Raw genomic sequence first — 22,787 nt, forward strand, 5'->3', positions numbered from 1 at the left:
AGCGCCAATGACAGTCAGGTAGTTAGTAAAAAGCGGTTATGACGGCATATAAGAAACAGACATCTAACTTTCTGGCGTCAGACGTATTACAATATATCACAGCGTCCATTCATGAGAAATCGGTGTCACCGTTCATGACGAGAAACATGTGTCTGTAGTAAGAACAGCACGGGAATGGTAATGAGGCTCTGTACAGTCGTGATGCTTTCATTCGCTTGCTAAGCGGGTTTGTACTCTTGTCTCGGCCCTCGCTTGTCGTGTGTCCTCCCCCTTTTCGTAACAGCACATACTGTCTGAAAACACCGAAGGCTTGGAATCTGGGGGATCGGCAGCTGACGCTTCCACGAGATCAAGTGTCGTAGGGAGATAACCGATGATGGTGATGATGATGGGTTCAGACGGGTATAACTATAAGACCGGAAACATCTGTAAATAGAATTACCATATAAGGCGTACGTGAGGTAAGGTGAACACGGTCACTTATTGATTTACATATCTCCGGGTTGATACCGAGTATACTTTCCTTTTCAAGTTAGCTTTGCCTCAGTATATTTCCTTAGAGACGTATAGGTAAGTAAGTCTTCGAACGTAAAGTGACATGTGCAGTCTGCCTTATGTATTATCCTTGTCCGCCTCTGCTTTGGGAGGATTGGCGTAGCGCTGTATGTGGCACAATACTAATGTAGTCGTACCTATAATGGTAAACATGTAGGCAAGTGGGTAGGTATTGGCCTCGCTGTCACGGCCGAAATGTCAGTTGTTGAGCTGCCGCAGGGTTGTGGTGTCATTATGTACGCCAAGGGAACAGACAGACAGGGTGTGTTGTCCCATGTGTAATGGTATCCCGGTCTACTGGAAACGTGAAGAACTCGATTAACTTTACTCGCCACAGATACATTGACTTCCCAGCAAGATATACTACCGTGCTCGTATGTAGGTTATTCGCTTCTGTTTAAGTGCGATCAGTTCGTCGCGTCAGAAACACATACCGTCTCCTGATCCTCACCTCCACAGAGATTAGACTAGACTGAAGTGATCTTCAATATTATAGATATGCTGCGACTATGTCTCCTGCGTAGCTGTGGTCATTACTTAAGCTATTAGTGATTGCCCTTATTATGAGGATAGATGTATAGTTAGGATCGTTATCCGTTTTGAGAGGAGTAAAAGCTTCTTGGTTGGCGGAATCTGCAGCGGTGTGACATCTCGTACTTTTTGGGGCTATGAGCTTGCGCGTCCCCTGAATAAAATCGACACAGCCTGGCCACTTGGCAGACACTAGATCAAATGCCTCTGGGAAGACATATAATAGTATTTTGGTATGGTATAGCTTGAATATTTGGGTCTACAGGTCGTGATAATGCTAGTCGCATTGGAGGCCTCTCTCAATCACAAAGTCGTGTTGAAATATTGTCACGAACGGAGAAGGAACAGGGGTAATTCTTGGCTGCTCAGCAGCCACTGAGCATCGTTTCCATTAATGAATCGTTCCGTATCGGTCTATTAGTCTAAAATCGTGATTTCGATCACTATACGAGCTCCCCAACTTATAGTCGTCGCTAAGCTCGCTAAATCCGGATGCAAACCGACCTGGGATCGCTATTCTCTATATCAATATCATTTCACTGTATCGGTAACCTCAAGTCCCATCGAGGAACTTTCATGCTTCGGCGCACATAAAACCGTTGTTCTCCAGCAGACTGTTGGAGGCCACGAAACTGAATCCGCCAAAGGGGTCTTCCTTAAAGCCGTCCTTCGGTGAAAATTCGTTCCAGGGATCCTTTGCGACGATAGGGCTCAGACACAGCTCAGTGAATTCCGGAGCAAAATTCTCCGCAAGTTCGGGGTCCGTTATCATTGGCTGGATCGGCGCCTCCAACTCCCTGTTCGCAAGCTTCTTCCAATCGATCTTCCGGAAGAATCTATGTTTCTTGATGATCTGGAGATCTTTGGGCATGTTGGAACCTAGACGCTTGGCGGGATCCTTCTTCAAAAGCCGCGTAAGCAAATCCTTGGCATCGGGACCTAGGAAATATGGCAGGATAAGTTTCTGTTTGACGATGTTGTTCTGGATCTTGGCGTGGTTGCCGCCCCGGAAAGGCGGGTTACCCGTCATAAGGTCGTAGCCCAACGCCCCGAACGACCACCAGTCGACTGCTTTGCCGTACTTCTGACCTTGAACGACTTCGGGTGCCATATACTCAACGGTTCCGAGTATAGACTTGCAACCACCTTCTTCCTCTACCGCAACCTTAGACAGACCGAAATCAGTCAGCAGAAGATGACCTTGCGCATCTAACAAACAATTCTCAGGTTTCAAATCCCTGTAGACCACACCGAGCGTATCGTGGAGATGGGAAAGAGCGAGCACCATCTCTGCCATGTAGAAAGCAGCGACCGGTTCGGGAAACATCTTCTCAGTATTGAGATGAGTGAACAGCTCTCCGCCCTGTCCATACTCGAGGATGAGGTATAGCTTCTCTTGATCCTGGAAGGCATAGAACAGCTTAACGACAAAGGGGTGTCTATTGACGGACTCGAGAATTTGTCGCTCCGTCTTTGTTTGCTCGACGAGTTTCTTGTGAACGACAACTGAGGCTTTCTTAAATTGTTTCTGCGCGTAGAGTCGACCGGTAGCGCGCTGCTTTACTAAAAGAACGGTGCCGTACGTGCCCTTTCCGAGACAACGAAGAGGCTCGAAGTCATCTGATTGCATCTTTCGAGGTACCAGTCCACCTTCGATGGCGCCGTACCGCTTCTCTCGTACACTCTCGCTAACAAAGTCGTTTTCCAGAGCGACTTCGTAACTGGTTGATCCGGCCTCCGAGATTTCGTCGTCACTGCGACCTGTGTGACTAGTGAATCCGCTCATGACACGTTGTCGGCTGGCGCTTCGAGTTCGACACATCGTGCTGGCGCGTGAGTCGCCCAGGCTGAGAGGTTCGAGTTGCATGCGCAGCTTGGCGATACCGCTAATAGCCGGCGAATGACTGCCGCGCAAAACGGGACTACAGTTAGCGCTAACAACATCGTCGATACGAGGGGTGCGGCCGCGTCGCGCAGACAAGGGTGGTGTCATGCAGTGGTCAGAGTCGTCGTCGCCGGATACGGTCGGTGCAAAACCGCGAACGGTAGTAAGCGCTGGGGCGGCCGGTGGTAACATGGCTTCTAATCCCTCCTCTTTATCCTTCCTATGCCCTATAGTATGTGTATCTCAAAATAATACCTAATTAATAGGTCAAAAATAGAGCCTTCCGTCGACAAGACCCTTTCAACCCGCCCCGATTCAAGGCAGGCGGGTTCCGCGTCGTCGCTCGGCGTCAGAGCGTGCTTCGCGAAGATAATCAGAGTGTACTGGCTGAAGGGTCGAAGTCATCTGGTTGCAGTCTATAGATGAAGAAAATCGGTCGTAATCGTTTTGCTGATGCATTGGCAGTCGCGTAGTTTACTATAAGTCGTTTGCGGGTTGTTGAACGGTCGAAAATGGTTTCACCTAATGGTGGTGGTTAAGAAGGAAGGAAAGGAATCAAGAATGTAAGAACAGGCCACCACTTTCTTTTAATTATGCGACTGTACCAGAAAGTTTTTTTCTGGATTTAGGGTGGGGTGTAGCGAGCGGATCTTAATTTTACAGGCTAACTTTAACCTTATGGCCCAATTCTTTTGGGCTCCTTCTATTTTCAGCTGTGTGGCTCCTGGAGATGAGCAAGTCCCGTGTCAGTCCAGGTGCCTAACCATTCCCCACGCCCCGTGATTAGCCGCTACAGCTGACAATCAGGCACGTCCAGTTTTCTCAGGAACCAATGAGTTGACGTGTAATAGTGTAATGCTTACCGAAATCAAGGAACGCAACCAGCCTTATTTATTAAAGACCAGTAGTTGGATCAGGTGAAAGCCCCCCCTGTACCTGAGTTAAACAGTTAACCTAATAAAGGAAAAATCAACGGTAACGCGTTAAGGTATGCCCGACACTTCGTTTAATTAAATTTAATAAAATATTTTTAAATAAAAAAAATAAAAAAAATAATTAAAAATTTTTAAAAAATTATAAAAAAATATAAAAATTTATATTATTAAAATTATTATTTATTTATAAAAATTTATTATAATATATAATATATATATTATTATATAAAATTATATATAAAATTAAATATTTTTTAAATTTTAATTTTTTTATTATTTTTTTTAAAAATTTTTTATTTTTTATTAATTATTTTTTTATAAAAATAAATATTATATTTTTTTAATTTATATTAATTAAAATCGTATTAAAATTTTTATTTAATAAAATTTATTATATTTTAAAAATTATTAATTTAATTAAATTATTTAAGTTTAAATTTTAAATTAATATTTTTATTACGATAATTTTTTTAAAATTTTTTAAAATTTTTTAAAATTTTTTAAAATTTTTAAAATTATCGCGTTAATAAAAATTTAATTTTTAATTAAATTAATTAATTTAATTCGAAAATAAAATACATATAATTAATATATTTAATAATTTATTTAATTAATTTTTAATAAATATTTTTTTTTATTTAATTAAAAACGTTTTAATTTAAAAATAATTAATTTAATTTAAAAATTTATTATTATAATTTTAATATAAAAAAAATTTTAAATATATTTAAATTTATATAAAAATTTATATAATAAATAATATATTATATAATTTCAAATTTATAATATATTAATTAAATTTAAAATTATTTATTAAATATTTAATAAATTAATAATTAATTATTAATTAATTAATTATTAATTATTATTTAATAATAAATTAATTAATAAAATAATTTTATTTATTTATTTAATTATAAATTTTATAAATTTTATTTAATTTTTTATATATTTTTATTATTTTTTATTATTTTTTTATATTTTTAAATTTAAATTTTAAAAATAAATTTTTTTTTATTATTATTAAATTCAGTTAAACGGGTGGGGTATGATCGCTGTTATTACATCCAATCACTGACCTTTTAAATCCCTGCGCCCCACTGCTGATTCTTTCCCTATAAGGTTAGACTTTTAGCTCAGGTACAGGGGTGACTTTCATGTGAGCTATGTACTTATCAAAGACTGACTTCATTCCATTCATACCCTGACTCTTTACCACGTGAAATTCAACAACATGCCAACATCGACATCTTTCAAGAACATTGAAATCTGAATCGAAATGGGAATGCGATGAATATACTTTCCACAAAAATTGAACACGTCAATCGCGTTAGTACAAGCCAAGGATAAACTTCATAACTTGCATAGTAACTTAAGATACACCGCTCTCCAAATCTCGGAGTTACTACGCCGCCCGTCATATTCCAATGCATGTCATAACTCTCGTATTCAATAGATAACATACGATTATAATATCTACTAGTGGATTATCCTACTTCAACACAGATGCTTCAATTCTCAGAAGTCTCCGGTGATACTCAGATGATATGCGTTTACAATTGATTCATGGATGACTTCTCAAGGGTTACTTGTACCGGATAAGTCATCACTTATAACTCTTGAACCTCCTTGTCACACTCAGATGACCGTCTCAGAAATGGATAAAGCAACTCCAATACGCTTTCGAATGCGACCCTCTTCTCCTGTTTGGACAGTCGTCACGCCGAATATCTAAGGATCAAGATTATTGGCTTCTGGCTTCCTGACGTCTGACTTCCTACAACTTTGCATCACATGTTGGCTTCCCTCCTAAAAGAGGGAAACTCATTGTGTTACTTGGGACTTAATGCCCATAACTGGGTTGGGTAACATTCCGTCGAAGCCCCTGGAGGACGATGTTACGTGCAGTGTTCGATTGGATCGGATGAAATGCTTCCAACTTAGAGATCTCCCCCTAGTTATGAGATCAATTCTTTAACTTCCTGGACGTCACTGATAAACGCGTGAATTATACGGAGGCTGACGGGTAAATATCACTTGTGTTGTGAAGAGCAACTTGGTTAATCAATTACTTTATATACTTCTTTAGGGGACCATTGTACGTACCTTACCGACGGCCATCTAAACGTTATTGGTATACACACTAAAATCTATGGAATTATCGTGAAGCATAAACTGATGTAAAAAAATAAAAATATCTAGAAGTACCAAGGTACATACTAGGTATGGAACGTTGTACAATCAAGGATATGGAGCTTTGACCACTAAATTCCCCACTTTTTACCATTCCTATCCCAGCGCGACTTAGCCTTGTAACTACGCGAAAAAAAAGCTGCATCCATCAATGATCCTATCAAAAGTTTCTCTACTTCAGGTTTGGGATATACCATAAAATCCGCCAACTGAATATACAAACATCGCCATAATAGAAGAAATTTCAATTCGTGATCAAGATTGCCCACCATGATGCACCCGTCGCGGCAAGCGTATGTGGAGGAAGCAGAAGAGGTAGGCTCACATGTCTTAGGCATCCTCCTACAACGCGTGAAAACTAACATCTACTATTTGCAGGATCATGGTATGACCTTAGATCAGGTTCCAGAAGATCGCGACTATGAAATTCCCTCAGCCTCCGCCGGCATTGCGCCTGAAAAAGCGTCGGCCATACTGTCACAATTTGAGCGAAAGAGACGAGCTGCGACAATGGCAGTACCAACAGACGACGGCCGGGTACGCGCCAAACTACGAGAGCTTGGAGAGCCCATCACTTTATTCGGCGAAGGTCCGGCGGATCGACGAGATAGGTTAAGAGAGCTTTTGACTTTGCAAGCAGAGCAGGCACCAGGAGAATCGCCCGATGTAGATATGGAGGATGCTCCAGAGGAGGGTCAGGAAGACCAGGAAGAAGAGTTCTATACAATGGGCAGCGATGAATTATTAAAGGCGCGACAAGATATTGCTAGGTTCTCTCTACCCCGGGCGAAACGAAGGTTGGCATTCCAGAAAGAGGAGGCATCGATTCCTTTACGGGCACACGTCAAGTTTCGCAAACAGATCAAAGAGCGCTTACAAGCGTTTGAGCTTCAAGGCTCCCAGACGGCAGGAGATCGAAATGTTAGCATGACGAGGATATCCCCTAACGGCGGACTTGTTGCTGCAGGAAACTGGGGAGGTTCTATTAAGCTGATCGAAATACCAACGCTACAAGAGAAGATGACGTTACGGGGGCATACAAACAGGGTGAGCGGTATCTCCTGGTTCCCCGGCTCAACGCTTCCCGAGAATAATGTGTCGTCAGACACAGTCAACCTCGCCTCAGGCGGTGCCGAAGGCCAAGTAAATCTTTGGTCTCTGAATAAAGATACGCCACTCTCGACGCTTGAAGGACACGGCCAGAGAGTATGTCGAGTTGAATTCCACCCTTCTGGCCGATATCTTGCGTCGGCTTCAGAAGACACTACGTGGCGCTTATGGGATGTTGAGTCGACTACTGAATTACTATTGCAAGAAGGTCATTCAAGAGGTGTATTCGCTATTAGTTTCAACACGGACGGATCACTACTAGCTAGTGGAGGCCTAGACAGCATTGGCAGGATATGGGATTTGAGATCTGGAAGAACAGTCATGATCTTAGATGGTCATGGGGATGGACACATCAAGCCCATCCATGGCCTTGACTGGGGCTCAGACGGCTATCGAGTCCTTAGTGGTTCAGCAGATGGTTGGATCAAGTGCTGGGATGTAAGAAAAGTCCAGAGAACAGGTGGCATCGGAGCTCATACTAGTGCGGTCTCGGATCTCAGGTGGTATAAGGGGTTAGATGACCCCCTTACTGGCATTGCTCCAGGGCTCGACGAAAAGGGGAACCAGCTTCCTAAGAAGTCAAGCACGTTTTTTGCTTCTAGCGGTTTCGACCGCAAGGTCAACGTCTTTTCTGCCGACGACTGGACCCTGATACAGACTTTAGAAGGGCATACAGGACCAGTTGCAAGTGTGGATATTAGTAGAGATGGGAGATGGATTGTTAGTGGCGGACACGATAGAACCGTGAAACTGTGGGGCAGGAATGATGGTGAGGGAGTCTGATAGAAGATACATGACAACGTAAAAGTCACAAGTGAAGGGATAGCAACAACTCGGAAGATACCCAATATATTTAGTTGCTGTGCTGGGAAATCCGTAGTCCTGGAATGGTGCAGTGTAGGCTCAGTAAACTGTCACAGTGCAGTACACAGTGTGGACTGTACAGTACAAAGGTACATACACACATGTGGCATCCATGATGGCAATAAGCGGCTATAGACCCACACCTGAGGGTGTAACCGTGAATCCGATAGAGAGGGAAGTAGCATTTCAAAGGAAAGTATCACGAACCCTTCGAAACGTCCATTCAACCTGAGAAACTTTTGCACTATTCTTTATATCACCTCTTCTTGCCTGGAGCTAACTTCTTTAGATTTTTCGGAAAGCGCCCTCAACAGATAAGATAGTTCTGTTATCAATGAACGCTACTTCCTAGATACCCAGATACCTCCTTTTTCCGATCCAATGACCCACCTTACCTAAGGTTTCAACTGCCAGCTGCCACCTGCCAACCGTCGCGAAAGCTCACGATCGCATTCTTCTGCTTTTTTTCTTCTTACTTTCTACGTCATGGCGAGTATCGACCGATACCGACCGCCTTACCGGGAACCTTACCAACTTCCTACCGCACCTCCTACTGGTAGCAACGCGAACAGCCATTCTAAATCCCCCACAAGGAGACGCGACGTACCTCCACCTGTCCCTTCGCCACCTACAAATTCGTCGCGTACCTCTCCACCTGCACCACAATCGCGACTCGTCGCACCTTCTCCCAGTCGCTCGGCGACTAAGACGTCACCCACAATGTCGAATCAATGGCTTTTTACCCAAGATGAGGTCCTGAGCAGTCCCAGCATTCTGGACGGACTATCGCCGGCAGAGGAGCGACTGAGACGGGCGAAGGGCGTAAACTTCATCTACCAGGCTGGCATCCTACTTGAACTCCCTCAGACTACCCTCTATGTTGCCGGTGTCTTCTTCCACAGATTCTTTATGAGATGTAGCATGGTCGAGGAAAAGCATGGAATCCATCACTACGTAAGTCAACCTGGAATCGACCGGTGCATATTGAATCAGCCACAAGTTCCGTTTTACCCAGACTTGACGAGTGACCTAATTCTCACCTCGTTTAAAAGAGGACAAAGATGTCACGCACTAAGTCCATCGCTAACCATACCGTTGGTACAGAACATTGCAGCAACTGCTCTCTTCCTTGCCAACAAGACGGAAGAAAACTGCCGAAAAACGAAAGACATCATTATCGCGGTTGCAAAAGTCGCCCAGAAGAATGCCAAGCTCATCGTAGACGAACAATCGAAAGAATACTGGAGATGGCGAGACAGCATTCTCATGTTCGAGGAAGTCATGTTAGAAAACTTGACCTTTGACCTCATGATCGAGAGCCCGCACTTCAAATTGTACGACTTCCTCGGTCAGCTACAAGTGATTCACAACAAGAACCTGCGACACGCCGCATGGGCGTTCTGCAACGACTCATGCTTAGCTGTTCTACCGCTTCTGATGGACGCGCGCGACATTGCCATTGCGGCCATCTTCTTTTCCAGTACCTTTACTGGAGAGCGAATAGAAGATGTAAACGGTGAAGCATGGTGGAAGGCACTTAACGGCAATGAAGATCACTGCGCCAAAGCGATCCAGGTACTCAAGGAATTCTACGTCGAGAATCCCTTGCGCAAACAAGAGAACCCCTACTCGCAGTCGCCCATGTTCATCCTTGAGAATACTAGAAGAAGAGGGGAGGATATTAGTCTACGTTCTATCAACGGCACCCCTAGAACTGATAGTGCTACGCAGAGCCCTAAGGGCAAGGTCAACGGCATGGATGAAGCGGCGGCAGAAAGAGAGATCGACACGGCCGCAGCTGAATCTGCAGCTCAAGCAGCTCCTGGTGATTCCGATTCCGTCCTTAAGGAGGCCGCGAATAATCCAACCATCCACTCAGGCACGAATGGTATCAAGAGAAAAGAAGTCGAGTCTTTAGCATCGGAAATCCGGGACCCTAAACGGCAACGCCTTGGCTCGGACGATGATGACGAAGGCGAAGTACATGAATAGAGACATGTGCTAGCCTGGCTGGACCGAGTCTTAGTATACCACGGGGAAGCGGCCCCTTTTGAATACGCTCCTGAACAACCTCCTGAACAAGTTCCTGAACAAACAGAGACAAGTTTATCGGAGGGATCCACCCCGAATGATTACAGATGGGAATCATCTAGTGGGGTTTCCGCGGAAGAAAAAATTTGAAGAAGCTGAAAAATCCGACGATCACGGTGAAGAAGGGAGCTCTGAGGCAGACAAGGAAAGTGAAGCGGGTGATGACTGCTAGGAAATGAAGGCGGCTGTCTTAGGACCGAACATCGATGAACGATTAGTAGTCGGCGTGAATATCATGGTTCTCCCAGGGTGGTTATATCACCAGAAAATCTTACTAAAGACAACTTCTCCGCATGGTCATGCACTCGCCAACACCCTCAGACTATGGTACTCAAAGGGTCAAGCAAACCAGACAAACAAGGCGAACCCAGTACACAAATTTCCTGTTTACTTTTTGTTTCATTACTAATGGGCCTCGAAGCCCATGCACGGCGTTCTGGGATAAGGGGCAGGTTGGAGTTGGACTCGGCAAACATGATTCTGATTTTCTGAAGGCCAGGGCGGGCGCGGTGCGTATGTGCTTCTAGGTCAGGCTCCACGATACCTTTCATATTCTACGGTCGCGCGTTGTACAGTAGAATGGACACATTCGGGCATTTGCATTTTCTTCGAGGGGGTCATGTACACAAGGTAGCCATACCTTTGATGAGGGGACGATACTTGATACCTCGTTTCTTTAGTTAACCTGCCTTCGTGGGGAGTTGCTATGAATGCAAATGCCATAATTTCTACGCTCTTATTGTGTTAAGTTCGAGTGACTTGGTGATTAAGGCTTGTACATTAACTAAAGATTTTGAACTAGGTATCGAGCAATTGTTCTCGCGGAGTCTATGTCTATAGGCCCACATACCGACCCTCCTATCCATCCATACAATACACTATTCAATGGTCAGACCCTCAAGCCAACCGCACCATCCCACCCTCCCCTCCTCTCTGACTCCGGATCTCATCCATATAATCAATAACATCAACCCAGTTCCCCATCTCGGTAAGCCGCACGCGCTCCTTCTTCGTCAGCAGCGCGGCGTTGCGATCGGGCCCGAAGCCGGGCCCGCACATCTCGGTCAGGTGGTGCACGCCGAGCTTCAGCGGCAGCGGGGCCCGCGCGACGTTGGTCATGAAGACGTCGACGGCTTCCCAGGGACAGCTATCAAGGCCGCTGAAGAGCGCCGGGTTCGCGAGGAGGGCGCGCGCGGACATCAGGCCTGATAGGTTCGGGAGGTGCGGTTTGCGAGTTGTGGGTGGAGGGTGAGGAGAATCAGCAGCATTGTCGGGGGTGATGGAGGAGGAGGAGGTGGTGGTGAACGTGGGTTGCGGGTCAAGTAGATGCGACGTGTACGGCAGCGTGGAGAGCGTGAATACGTCGCCGGAGACGAGGACGGGAAGCTTCGTGCCGTACGTCGAGGTCAGGATCTCAAGGGCCTCGATGTTGATGGGGACGCTGCTTGGCGTGCGGCGCGTGCGCGGGTGGATCGTCAACCAGTCTATGTTGCGGTTGTGCTCGTCCCCGAGCACGGTCGTTATGAAGTCCATCGTCCGTCGCAGGTCGGAGTGCACGCGGATCTTGACGCTGACGCTGCGGCCGCGGCCTGCGCGAGGATCGACGTCGGGGTTGGAGTCGTAGTTGGCCAGGTCCACGGCCCACCCGTCGCGCGAGAGCCGAGCTCGCGTCTCGACTACCATGTCCCGAACCAGCTCGCGCCGCTCCATCAGCGCGGCTCCCAGCTTCTCCGCGCACGCCCAGCTCTGCGGACAACCGCAGTTCAGGTCCACGCCGTTGACGTAGGGGGCGGCGAGGGAGGCGGCGCGGGAGAGCTCGAGAGGTTGGTTCGCGCCGAACTGGGCTATCGTCGGGACTTCCTCATCCCTAACTCCACACCCATCCCCTTCTCCCTTTCTACCAGGAGCTGGAACTGGGGTTGGGGTGGATATGGTCAGGTCGCTGTCGCGCGCGAACCGGCTCCGGTTGAACTCCTTGGCCAGGATCATGGGCGTCCAGCACAGGTCCGTGCCGAAGTGGTGGACCGTCTGCCGGAAGGCGAGCTTGCTGTAGCGCACCATGGGCGCGCAGGCGTAGAGCAGCCGGTTTTGGGACTTTGCGGCGTCGAAGAGCTTTAAGGGGCTAGTAGGTATGTTAGTCTAAGGTATAGGGGGGATATTAGCATGTGGCATACTGGATCTTGGGCCAGATGAGCCCATCTTCACTCTCCGTGTCCATCTTGGTCACTTGTCGAAGTAGGAGTATATGGTATGATGCATACTGAGACGACCAGTGTCATTTGGGCCTTGTTTCCCTGGTTATAGATCTATTATGTATGTACGAAGATTTAGATCACATCGTAACTCCTTGAGCTTTCGGTCGTGTTATTAAGTAGCTCTATAGCTAAACCGCGATTTATAGCAGAGGAAGAACAACTTAGAAGCTGAAATCATGAAAATCATGGCGGGGTGGCGGGGCAGAATGGAGGGGTATGCAATTAAACCCTTTAAAGTACGCCACCGCTTGCCTTTATCGGAGAAAGATACCGTCTAACTTAATTTTGCCGGCGGATTAATGAATAGGAATAAATTCTGCTTGAGCCTTTTCTACGTTGCGACTTATACTTGATCCAATTATTCCAGTCCTCCGAAATACCCCTGATAATGGCAGCAAAGAAGCCTGTCATCGGGCTACTTGGAGGCGGCCAGCTTGGTCGCATGTTATGTGAGGCAGCCGGGCCTTTAGGAATACCGATCGCCATTCTGGATGCTGAAAACTGCCCGGCGAAACAGGCCAACCAGAGCGATCTCCATGTTACTGGATCTTTCAAGGACCCCGAGAAGATCAAACTTCTGGCCACCCGTTGCGACTTTTTGACTGTGGAGATCGAGCATGTGGAGACGGAGGTATTAGAGGAAATAGCAACGAAAGGAGTGGAAATACCTAACCCAGACGGAGAAGGGACCATTTTGAAGAAGGTTCCCGTACATCCTTCATGGAAGACGATACGCCTGATCCAGGACAAGTATCAACAAAAAGAGTACTTCGCAAAGAATGGAATTCCTGTCGCTGAGCAAATGGCCATAGAGCCCGGGGAAGCTAGACAGGATTCCCTTGATGAAGCTGCTTGGAAATACGGTTTCCCTTTTATGTTAAAGGGTAGTAAAGGATCATATGACGGCCGTGGAAACTTCAAGGTCAGCGGTCCCGAAGACCTAAAGAGTGTCGCGGCTCAAATGGGGGACCAACCCCTATACGCAGAAAAATGGGTACCTTTCGAAATGGAATTATCTGTTATGGTATTACGGACAGAGGACGATAATGGTAAACTTAAGCATGTTTACCCGTATCCGGTTGTCGAAACTATACATGAGGATAGCATATGTACCAAGGTCTTCTACCCGCCGCGGAACATACCTGAAGACATCAAAAAGCGGGCACAGAAGGTCGCCAGCGATGTTATAGCAAGCCTCTGGGGCCGCGGTGTCTTCGCTGTTGAGATGTTCTTACTCGCGGATGGTCAAATTCTCGTTAATGAGGTTGCCCCCCGTCCACATAATTCTGGTCATTTCACTAGTATGTATTTTCTGACTATTTATTGCTCCTTCATTTATCTCTGGCGCATGTTATTACTCACAATCAGGCATGATTGGAGATTGCTTAAATTTCCTCCTTTCCAATCCTATATAAATCTTAAAATGCGATTATTGACTTTAAAACTATATAGTCGAAGCCGTTCCTCAAATGTCACAATATAAGGCTCAATTATTCTCTATACTGGACCGTGTTCCTGGTAAAGGTGTTAATCTGACGGCGCGAGTGCCGTCTTCGATCATGTTAAACATTCTCGGCGGAGCTCAGACGACATCTCATGACAAGTTTGTCAAGCTTGCGGAGGAGGCATATGATGACTTTACGGATGTATACGTACATTTATACGGAAAAGAGTCGAAGCCAGGACGAAAGATTGGTCATATTACCGCCACCGGCCTCTCATCAGTGGAACGGTTAGCTGAGACGATAAGTCCCCTCATCAAAGTCATGGACGAGATTCGAGCTGAGCGCATTGGTTCGAAGGACCCTATTCAGACCCAGACGACGACATCGAAAGCTGTTCCCCTGGTTGCTGTTACAATGGGCTCCGACTCAGATTTGACAACAGTGGCAGCCGGCTTAAAGATATTAGACGAGTTTAATGTGCCTTACGAAGTCCGGATAACGTCAGCACACCGGACGCCGCATCTTATGATGAAGTTCGCGGCAGAAATGGCTCAGTCAGGCTGCAAAGTGATAATTGCGGCGGCAGGTCAGTGTCATATTCTTCGACGGCACAGAATTCTATGCTCCTTACACGTAATGATTACTAATATATGCACATAGGTGGCGCTGCTCATCTACCAGGTATGCTTGCCTCAGAAGTGCATATTCCGGTGATCGGCATTCCGGTGAAGGCCTCGGTACTGGACGGCGTCGATAGTTTACATTCTATTGTGCAGATGCCTAGAGGCATCCCGTGCGCTACAGTTGGGATTGGAAATTCGACTAACGCGGCGCTTCTTGCGATTCGTATCCTGGGTGGTGCATACCCCGAGTACGCGGAACGGATGAAGCGTTACCAGGAGAAGATGAAGAACGAAGTCCTGGCTAAGGACGAGAAGATATCATCTGTGGGTTGGAAGGCGTATCTCGACGGGATGCAGAAGAAATGAGCCGGGAATTTATAGAAGGACAACGTATAATTTATAAAACGGCCTGTTGAAGTCGACATGTGACCGTAGTCGATGTCGGCGCTTGCGGAGAAATTATCTCCTTATTTGTGCCAAGGACAATGCCTCACTGAATCAGGTCATTCTGTTTGTGATATAAAGGGGTGAATCTCGGATTTTTGGAATGGAGGTATGGAAACCCGACACCGATGGAGCCAAACCCCACGCCTAAACCCGGCTTCGCGAAGCGAAATCGCAAATACCGTTGACGTAGTATTCACGTATGAAGCCACTGACTACGGAATAGAAATATGGGATTTAGTATCGATTCGCGTTGGTTAGGTCCGGTAAATGCGACCATAATTCGACCGACTCCGTAGGTCTGCAAGCCGTTGCATGGTAAAAACCCTTACACATCAATTATCAAACGGGGGACGGCTAAATGTATAAAGAGCATAAGACGACTCAGGAGGGCAACTTAGCATCACACATAGACAGCCTTCAGAACTACTATCGATATATATGCTTACTTCTAACTTATCGAGACAAAATCGATCAAATACCTAGTTAGAATGCCTACACTCGTCGGAAAGGAGGTCGGACCTCTGGGGTATGGACTGATGGGGCTGACCTGGCGAGCAAAGCCTGTTTCTCAGGAGCAGGCCCTCGAGGCTATGAAAGCAGCGCTGGACAATGGAATGAACTTCTGGAACGGCGGCGACTTTTACGGGTCGCCTGAGTATAACTCTCTCGTACTGTTGGAGCGCTACTTTGCGAAGTATCCCGACGATGCCGATAAGGTTGTGCTTAGCATCAAGGGTGGGGTGGGCGCTATAGGCAAGGACCCTGACGGATCACCGGAGAACACTCGCAGAACTCTCGATACATGCATCGCTCAGCTCAAAGGCCGCAAGAAGATTGATATCTTCGAGTTTGCGCGCCGTGATCAGAATGTGCCCATGAAGACGACTTTCGATGTTGTCCAGAAAGAGTGTATGTTATTGACCATCCCCCCCCCCCCCCCTTTCGTTTTCATTACTAGCCTTCCTATCCGTCTTCAAGTAAAAAGCCTAGATCCTAACATAAGCCAGACATCGACACGGGAAAGATCGGTGGTCTCGCGCTCTCAGAGGTCAGAGCCGAGACGATCCACGAGGCCGTCAAGCTCATCAAAGTCGTATCGGTCGAGGTCGAACTTTCGCTGTAAGCGAACCCCCTCTCCCTTCCCCAACGACACCCTGTCCTCTCTCCCCCGCCCCCAAAGCTATTCCATGCTGACCCGACACGCGAGCGCAGATTCTCAAGACACATCCTCGAGGACGGCGTAGCGGAGGCGTGCGCGCAGTACGACATCCCCGTAGTCGCGTACTCGCCGATCGGGCGCGGGTGGCTCAGCGGCCAGATCCGCTCGATCGAGGACGTGCAGCCGCACCTGCGGGCGTGGCCGTGGTTCCAGCCGGGCAACTTCGAGGCCAACCTCGCGCTCGCGCGCCAGGTCGAGGCGCTGGCGACCCGCAAGGGAGTTACGCCGGCGCAGCTGGCGATCGCGTGGACGAAGCGCCTGTCCACGTGGCGCGAGGGGAAGGGGGCGGTGCCTAAGACGATTATTCCGATCCCCGGGGCTACGACGGTGGAGCGCGTTGTTGAGAACGCGAAGGCGGCGGAGGTGGAGATCGGGGATGAGGAGATGCGGAGTATTGATGCGATGTTGGATCAGTTCCCGAGGGCTGGGGAGAGGTATCCTGATGATATACCTACTAACACGTAGATTATCTATGGATGTGTGTATGTGCTCCGGGAATAGGATGAGAGGGGAGTAGGTTTGGTGTTTGCGGTGGATGTGTCGGATATACATATATACAGTGTAACCGCGATATCAAGCATCACTCTCCCGTGATACTTTCTGTCTGACGTGCTTGCTTTTACCACAATTTGCTATAAAATGGAAAGACTAACTTGATAGCTTACTACCCGAACAGGTCCTTGAAACAAGACTATCTATCTAGGCTGTGGCCGAAGCGTGTAGACCAGCCTGTTGATTAAATGTACTCAGCCCTGGGTTTCATGCCATGCTTGGCTTGAGGGTTCGATTCCCTCAGATGGTAATTCTTTTTTTTCTAGTAATTTATATTGGTTGCTATTCACTTGATATACGTGATTTGGCGCTGTACTTTTCCCTAGATACCTATGTAGGCAGTATTTGAATATTCTGGTATTCTTTTCTACATAGTATGTGGTCTTGTAAGGAGGCTTCTGGAGTATTTGTATGTACCTATTGACATGGTTAGCTTCTTGAGGTCAACGCTAACATAAGACCCTTAGAGAACACCACTATCAGGCAAGAAGATATCCACATCTCGATGAGCCCGGAGACTCATCTTCAGCATTGCAGAATTCTTGATACGTTCATCACTTAGTGGTTCGATCATGACGCAGTTCGGAGTATGCGAGTATGTAACCTGAATATGTACTTACATTATGAGTAGAATAGGTAGCCGTCGAACGAATCTTGATACCCATAAGTGTGAAATACTGGCTCATTGCTTATCATGAAACTGTTAGCAGTCCTTCGAACAGATGTATGATCTCCATTATTTAGCCTAATGGGTTATAACGATTTGATTTCACATGAACCAACTCATGATACAGATTGAGCCGCAGTTGTGCGACTGTAAGCTGGGAGAATGGTTGTGGAAATTTCCTCGAGAAAAACTGCGAAAAGAAAATTCCAACTGTAGATATGTGGAGAACTCTTATTCTTTAAACCAATTGTAGAAGCCGGAGGTTTATTATGTAAGTCCTTCTTATTAGGTAAGAACTTTTTTCATAGATCTTGCGAAAACCGTTGAACTTTTAACTTACCGGTATTACATAGGACGGCTAAAGATCCATGCGGCCCGTCCCAATGCACCGGACGTCCCGATGACTTCCATTCCAAAAATTCGACGGACGGCAATTTGCACACGAGATCACCAAAAATGGGATAATCAAGGGTGTCATTTGACAGCACCAGGCATTGACAATCAAAATGATTGATCATCATGACATCGTCGGTTCGTCTCATGCACCCCGTGTTGTATAACCTAACACAAGTATTCTTAAGCAAGCACATATTACCGTTCTATTTTTCCATTGCAAGATCCAAAGGTCTCAGACCTCCTAGATAATATTCCGAATGCCCCTTTCACATTACATACAGCAGGGACCCTCGTGATGAAGTCCTAACCACAACTGGCTCGGCCTATGCCAGATTACCTGCATACACAATTAAAGATGGACCTTGCCGTCTTTGCATGTCGCATTGAAACACGACAAGGGGTTAATTAGTGACCTTACGGTATGATTGCGCCTGTGTTTCCGACCAGCGTACCTGGCCAGCCATCCCGCCAGTCTATCCCCTATTCACGACCGTGCAGGATTTACTGCAAAATTTGAAGATCCCGGCAGCTGCATGAATGTGGAAGCTCCTTTTCTCGACTCTGTGATCGGGTGGGTATAAGCAACCTGGTTGGTTCATTTTCGCTGTGCATGAGGCCATATACTAAGATATTCTAGTGGCCTAATGATCACCTAGGACCTAGGGGTTCGGGAGTTTTGAATAATCATCGTCTTTCCTTCACGGTTCTTATATTCTAAATCACAGCTAGCCCTCTTACTAAACCACTATACCCCTTCTTCTTTTTCTATCCGAAGCGGTGCACTTTTGCGGCTTTCACGAGCCGGAGAAAGTCTAGCGTCGGAATATACCAAGCTCAAACGCTCAAACGGTTCTAGAGCCGGCAGAGTGTGCGACACTCAGCTCGCACTAATAATTTTGGAATGTGAAGAGTCGAGAACTAAAAGAGACTAGGAGGAACTAAAAGGAGGTTTCGTCATTTCAAGTACCTAGTATCCATGAATGCTCCACTCCCCCCAAAGAGCCAATGAATCCACAGTAATTCGAGAGGGAGGGACGAGCTGTAATAAAATATCCAATCAGAGAAGTCGTGGCCAGGCCTGGACTGCCCAGGTGGAAGGATCAGGTACAAATGGAAGCATCGGTACGAAATACTTTTGTACATGTGAACCGCAGAACCGATAACCACCTGGGCAGATGGTCCTGAGCCTTGCCCACTCTTTAATTAATTACCCCAAACCACCCGACGAGAATTGGTAACCGATGCTATTTCTTTGCGATTTTGGTCCATTGAGGGAAAACGGGCATCGGAGTTGACTGAAATTGAAATTGACATCCAACTATCGATACCGGCATCGGCATTTTTGAACAACTAGACTGGAGATTAAGGACGGTGGTTGGAGTTGGCTTTCTTCGAGCCTCTCGTTTTTCTCCCCCGTTTCCCTTTTTTCATCATGGTAATTTTTGGAACTCGTGTCAGTCGGCGGAATTGAATAGAAGATCGATCGTCTTGGGATCTTTTGGAGCTTCTCCCAACCCTCCTCCTTTCGGCCGTGCCCCTTGCCTTGGTATCCTGTAGCGTCCCGGCCATCTCGATTTCAGTTAGGGTTTTGCTGTCGCTCATCCGAACGAACTTTACCTTGTCGACTTCTCGGGCTTAATCCGTAGACTATCTCGCATATGATTGGTTTCTTGCTTGCGACGAGTCCTACGCGGCCACGAGCCTTCGAAGGCAAACTCACATACCACATACGCTCTTCGACTTTGGATATACCCACCATCAAACCTACCTATCTAGGTAGATACAGTACCTTGGTAGCTAATATTCGCATCCGCTTCCAATAAGCGGTGCGGCTAATTGCAGTTTGCAGCCCGTTTTGATTCGTCGCCTGTCCCCTCTAGGTTTTAGCTGCCCTCTTCCACGGGCTCTCTCCGAGTAGCGAACTGCAAACCGTTACGATTTCCAGAACCTAGCCAATCCGCCCTATCTCTCTAATGCATACAGCCTCTACTCCACCGGCCCAGACGTCGGGGTCAGGGTCGGGCTCTATGCCCTACCCGGCCCTGCCAGCGTCGCCCACTCTGACAAACCCAGATATGATATTGCCCGACTACGACGATACCTGCTCTTCTCCAGACAGATCGCACTCGCCCCTAATAATGTGGAAGAACGCACATGCTGCCGAGATGGGCTTTGATCTCACTCCCCAGGCTTTCACGGGACCCATCACTCCCACTACACCTATTATATATGGGAACGGAACGATGCTTTCGGATATCGGAGAGGTCACCGAGGTTGAAAGCACATGTCCTCCGAACAAACCGCGATCCGGGTCTACGCGCAGTGACGGTTCGATGCATCCGATTTCCCTATCCCATTACGAGATCATCAAGAAGAAGGATTCCAAGATTGGTCGCGAAAGGCGGTTGTCCATGGAATCGACGAGTACCATTACCAACCATGATCAGGGTGGAGTGTTTGCAGATTTTGACGACGATGTGAGCGTTGACGACAGCAATTTCCAGGGAGACGATGAGGAGAGTGTAGCCGACTCCTTTATAGATGACGCATTCCACGAAAATGCCATGGCAATTAAGGAAGCACGTAGAGCGATAGGACAGGAGCGCTATTCCACGGCCTTGAGTCGGAGAGCTGAGCAGATTCTAGCGAATGCGAAGCGGCGGTTGACGGTGAGGACGCATTCGGTATTGCCCATTTGCATCGACTAATTTATTATAGACCATGGAAGGAAATTTGAGTCGGGCGAGATCCATTAACTCTCCTACCTTTTCGATCGACTCCGGCTCGACACCTTCGCCCACAAGTTTCAAGCCTACAACCGCAATCTACCATGATAATGATGCAAATTCCCGCAAAAGCTCGAATGGGCACACAAGGATATCTAGTGAAAACAACATCCCAACCCTTCCAACTGATTTAGTTAAGCCTGGCCAATATATACCGAGATCTTCGAGTGCCTTAGGCGCGGCGGGTGGGTATCGACCGCCCCTCCATAGCCCGCGTAGTGCAGATTATATGCACGATAATACGAGAGGCACGCCGATGGATGATTCGATATACGGCAGCCCGACCTTTACTAGGAGTAAGCCGTCTCTGCAAGTCAGGGAGCATCTACTTGAACCATTAAGTGAGGATGATGCTTCACAGGATGTGAGTTCGTCAAGGCCGAGCCTGGAAGATACCAAACTGGACAATTTCCTTAGTCCGACCTTCGGGTCTTATTCAGACAAAGGACTGAAACGGTCTGCGTCAACGGCGCAAATGCGTGATTTGAAAGACCAGATGAAGGATCTCAAGGGAAGATTATCGACATTGCGAGATCAAGCCCGAGAAGATAGTCTAAAGCGGCGAAGCCTTCAAAGCTTACGTACTCCTAGTCCTTTCACACATGCTCAAGTTAACCAGTGGTACGCTGGCACGGCTAAACCTGAAGACGAGGGCTCTGTTCCTAGCGACTATAAATCGCAGTTGTCAAACGAGGACGTCTCGAGCATCAATGGTGGTGAGAGGGATATGGCAGTAAAACAAATATCGCCTCACGCTAGCGAAGAATCGGCCCCGAGCGGCTTTTCTACCGTAGAAGACAGCGAGCCTTCACCATTAGGCGACGGTGAAAATAGCTTACCGTCATCTAAAAGTGATGACCTATCAGTTCCTAACCAAGCAGAGGACGATGACGATATGAGGACTGAAGATGGTTCCGACGAAGATGTGGATGAAGTGGCTCAAGAAGAGGAGGAATATGAGGTAGATGCGGAAATAGATGAGGACGAGCAGGCCGTGTTTGAAGACGATGCAAGCGAGAGCGGTGCGTCCTCATATTACGATTCCGTCCAGAATCAACTGTCCCACGAAGATCGCGAAGATGCCTTCGACTACGAACATTTTTTCCTGCACAGCGCGATGGGTAGCATGAGCCGGAGGCGGATGAGAAAAGGCAGCCGCGATAGTTTCACCTCTGAAGACTCGGTGGAGACAACTCGAGGTCCAGTTGCGACTTCCAACGCGAGATCGACTGCTGGTAAGGCCGGGAGCCGCTCTCGTAGAGGTAGTCGTGATTCCATTTCATCGATAGAGTCGTTCGCAACAGCCACAGAGGGCAGGCTGACAAGAGCAGAAAATGAGGCTGTGGAGGCTTATCACGGACCCGGTGTTATAATACCCGAACGCGCTCGAACGCATACGCCGGACGCAGCAAGACGGGCTCGCTTATCGACCGGGACGAGCGATTCCGGATCTGATAATACTCGGACTAAACCATCCAATATCCGGCGACCACAGAGTAGTGCGGCAGCATTTATGCATCGACCCTCCGTATCGTCTTTTGACTCGAGCAAAACTCATAGAAGTTTCCCGTTGGTGAATAAACCGAAGGTGAATGGTGGTATATTAACGCCGCGGGATTCGCCTGACCGAGAGTTGAAACGAATCTCAGAGGTCTTTCTTAACGAGAGCCTTAGCAGCATGCAGGGCGGAGATAACAAGACGTCCCCGATCGAGATGTTACAGAGAGACGATCGAATTCTCGTCGAGCGCTTGATCGGAAGCCTTGGTCGATGTGTCCTCGGTTTGGCCGAGTCCGGTCGCGGTTCGGCTGACTATCGGGCGCAAAGAAGGAAAATAGAAGCAGCTAAGCGAGTTTTGGAGAGCTTGGAGGCGCCGGCGTAATTCTTAACCTAGGTACTTGCTGAATCGGGCGTTTGCGGATTATACCATTTTACGAGGACGAGGGCGAGGACAATACAACCATGGGGGAAGGTTACGGTGCCTCTTTTTTATCCTATTCCTTTTTGGTTTTAATGTTTTTTACTACTTCCAAGGGCTCTTATCACACGGATTACGATCACGAAAAATAAGATCCCATTTTTTGTACAACGCACTACTCTATAATCCATATGTCCCAATGGGTTAGTTTTTTGGGGGAGCTCACTGGCTTTGTTGGGAGCGTAGCGGTGGCCCCTACACTACGCCATAATTCTTCGATACCCTAGACCGCTATGTGGTCTTTGTTTTACATGT

General features: G+C 47.2%; 7 protein-coding genes across 7 annotated transcripts; 5 read left to right on the top strand and 2 right to left on the bottom strand.

The window, feature by feature from the left end:
* Positions 1–1,660: 1,660 nt before the first annotated feature.
* F4807DRAFT_451785 (kinase-like protein) lies at positions 1,661–3,163 on the bottom strand (the record flags this gene model as incomplete). Its single annotated transcript, XM_048000265.1, has 1 exon — positions 1,661–3,163. The coding sequence occupies one exon, from the start codon at positions 3,161–3,163 to the stop codon at positions 1,661–1,663; it is 1,503 nt and encodes a 500-aa protein (XP_047853954.1).
* A 3,069-nt stretch (positions 3,164–6,232) lies between these two features.
* F4807DRAFT_426703 (WD40 repeat-like protein) lies at positions 6,233–8,074 on the top strand. Its single transcript, XM_047998089.1, has 2 exons — positions 6,233–6,414; positions 6,478–8,074. The coding sequence occupies exons 1-2, from the start codon at positions 6,370–6,372 to the stop codon at positions 7,990–7,992; spliced, it is 1,560 nt and encodes a 519-aa protein (XP_047853955.1). The 5' UTR covers positions 6,233–6,369; the 3' UTR covers positions 7,993–8,074.
* A 404-nt stretch (positions 8,075–8,478) lies between these two features.
* On the top strand, positions 8,479–10,261 carry F4807DRAFT_93620 (cyclin-like protein). The gene is made up of 2 exons (XM_048003673.1): positions 8,479–9,027; positions 9,178–10,261. Exons 1-2 carry the CDS (start codon positions 8,560–8,562, stop codon positions 10,063–10,065), a joined length of 1,356 nt encoding a protein of 451 aa, XP_047853956.1. The 5' UTR covers positions 8,479–8,559; the 3' UTR covers positions 10,066–10,261.
* A 665-nt stretch (positions 10,262–10,926) lies between these two features.
* F4807DRAFT_426706 (FMN-linked oxidoreductase) lies at positions 10,927–12,600 on the bottom strand. Its single transcript, XM_047998090.1, has 2 exons — positions 12,339–12,600; positions 10,927–12,286 (listed from the first exon to the last, which is right to left on the bottom strand). The coding sequence occupies exons 1-2, from the start codon at positions 12,380–12,382 to the stop codon at positions 11,062–11,064; spliced, it is 1,269 nt and encodes a 422-aa protein (XP_047853957.1). The 5' UTR covers positions 12,383–12,600; the 3' UTR covers positions 10,927–11,061.
* Positions 12,601–12,807: 207 nt separating this feature from the next.
* Positions 12,808–14,853, top strand: F4807DRAFT_460653 (phosphoribosylaminoimidazole carboxylase; the record flags this gene model as incomplete). The annotated part of the gene is made up of 3 exons (XM_048001549.1): positions 12,808–13,720; positions 13,872–14,450; positions 14,525–14,853. 3 exons carry the CDS (start codon positions 12,808–12,810, stop codon positions 14,851–14,853), a joined length of 1,821 nt encoding a protein of 606 aa, XP_047853958.1.
* A 569-nt stretch (positions 14,854–15,422) lies between these two features.
* Positions 15,423–16,618, top strand: F4807DRAFT_460654 (putative aldo/keto reductase; the record flags this gene model as incomplete). The annotated part of the gene is made up of 3 exons (XM_048001550.1): positions 15,423–15,843; positions 15,942–16,053; positions 16,147–16,618. The coding sequence occupies 3 exons, from the start codon at positions 15,423–15,425 to the stop codon at positions 16,616–16,618; spliced, it is 1,005 nt and encodes a 334-aa protein (XP_047853959.1).
* Positions 16,619–19,741: 3,123 nt separating this feature from the next.
* Positions 19,742–22,436, top strand: F4807DRAFT_460655 (uncharacterized protein; the record flags this gene model as incomplete). The annotated part of the gene is made up of 2 exons (XM_048001551.1): positions 19,742–20,437; positions 20,487–22,436. The coding sequence occupies 2 exons, from the start codon at positions 19,742–19,744 to the stop codon at positions 22,434–22,436; spliced, it is 2,646 nt and encodes an 881-aa protein (XP_047853960.1).
* Positions 22,437–22,787: the final 351 nt, after the last annotated feature.

The sequence above is a fragment of the Annulohypoxylon truncatum genome, assembly GCF_022578515.1.
Source record: "Annulohypoxylon truncatum strain CBS 140777 unplaced genomic scaffold F4807scaffold_17, whole genome shotgun sequence".
Taxonomy (NCBI): domain Eukaryota; kingdom Fungi; phylum Ascomycota; class Sordariomycetes; order Xylariales; family Hypoxylaceae; genus Annulohypoxylon; species Annulohypoxylon truncatum.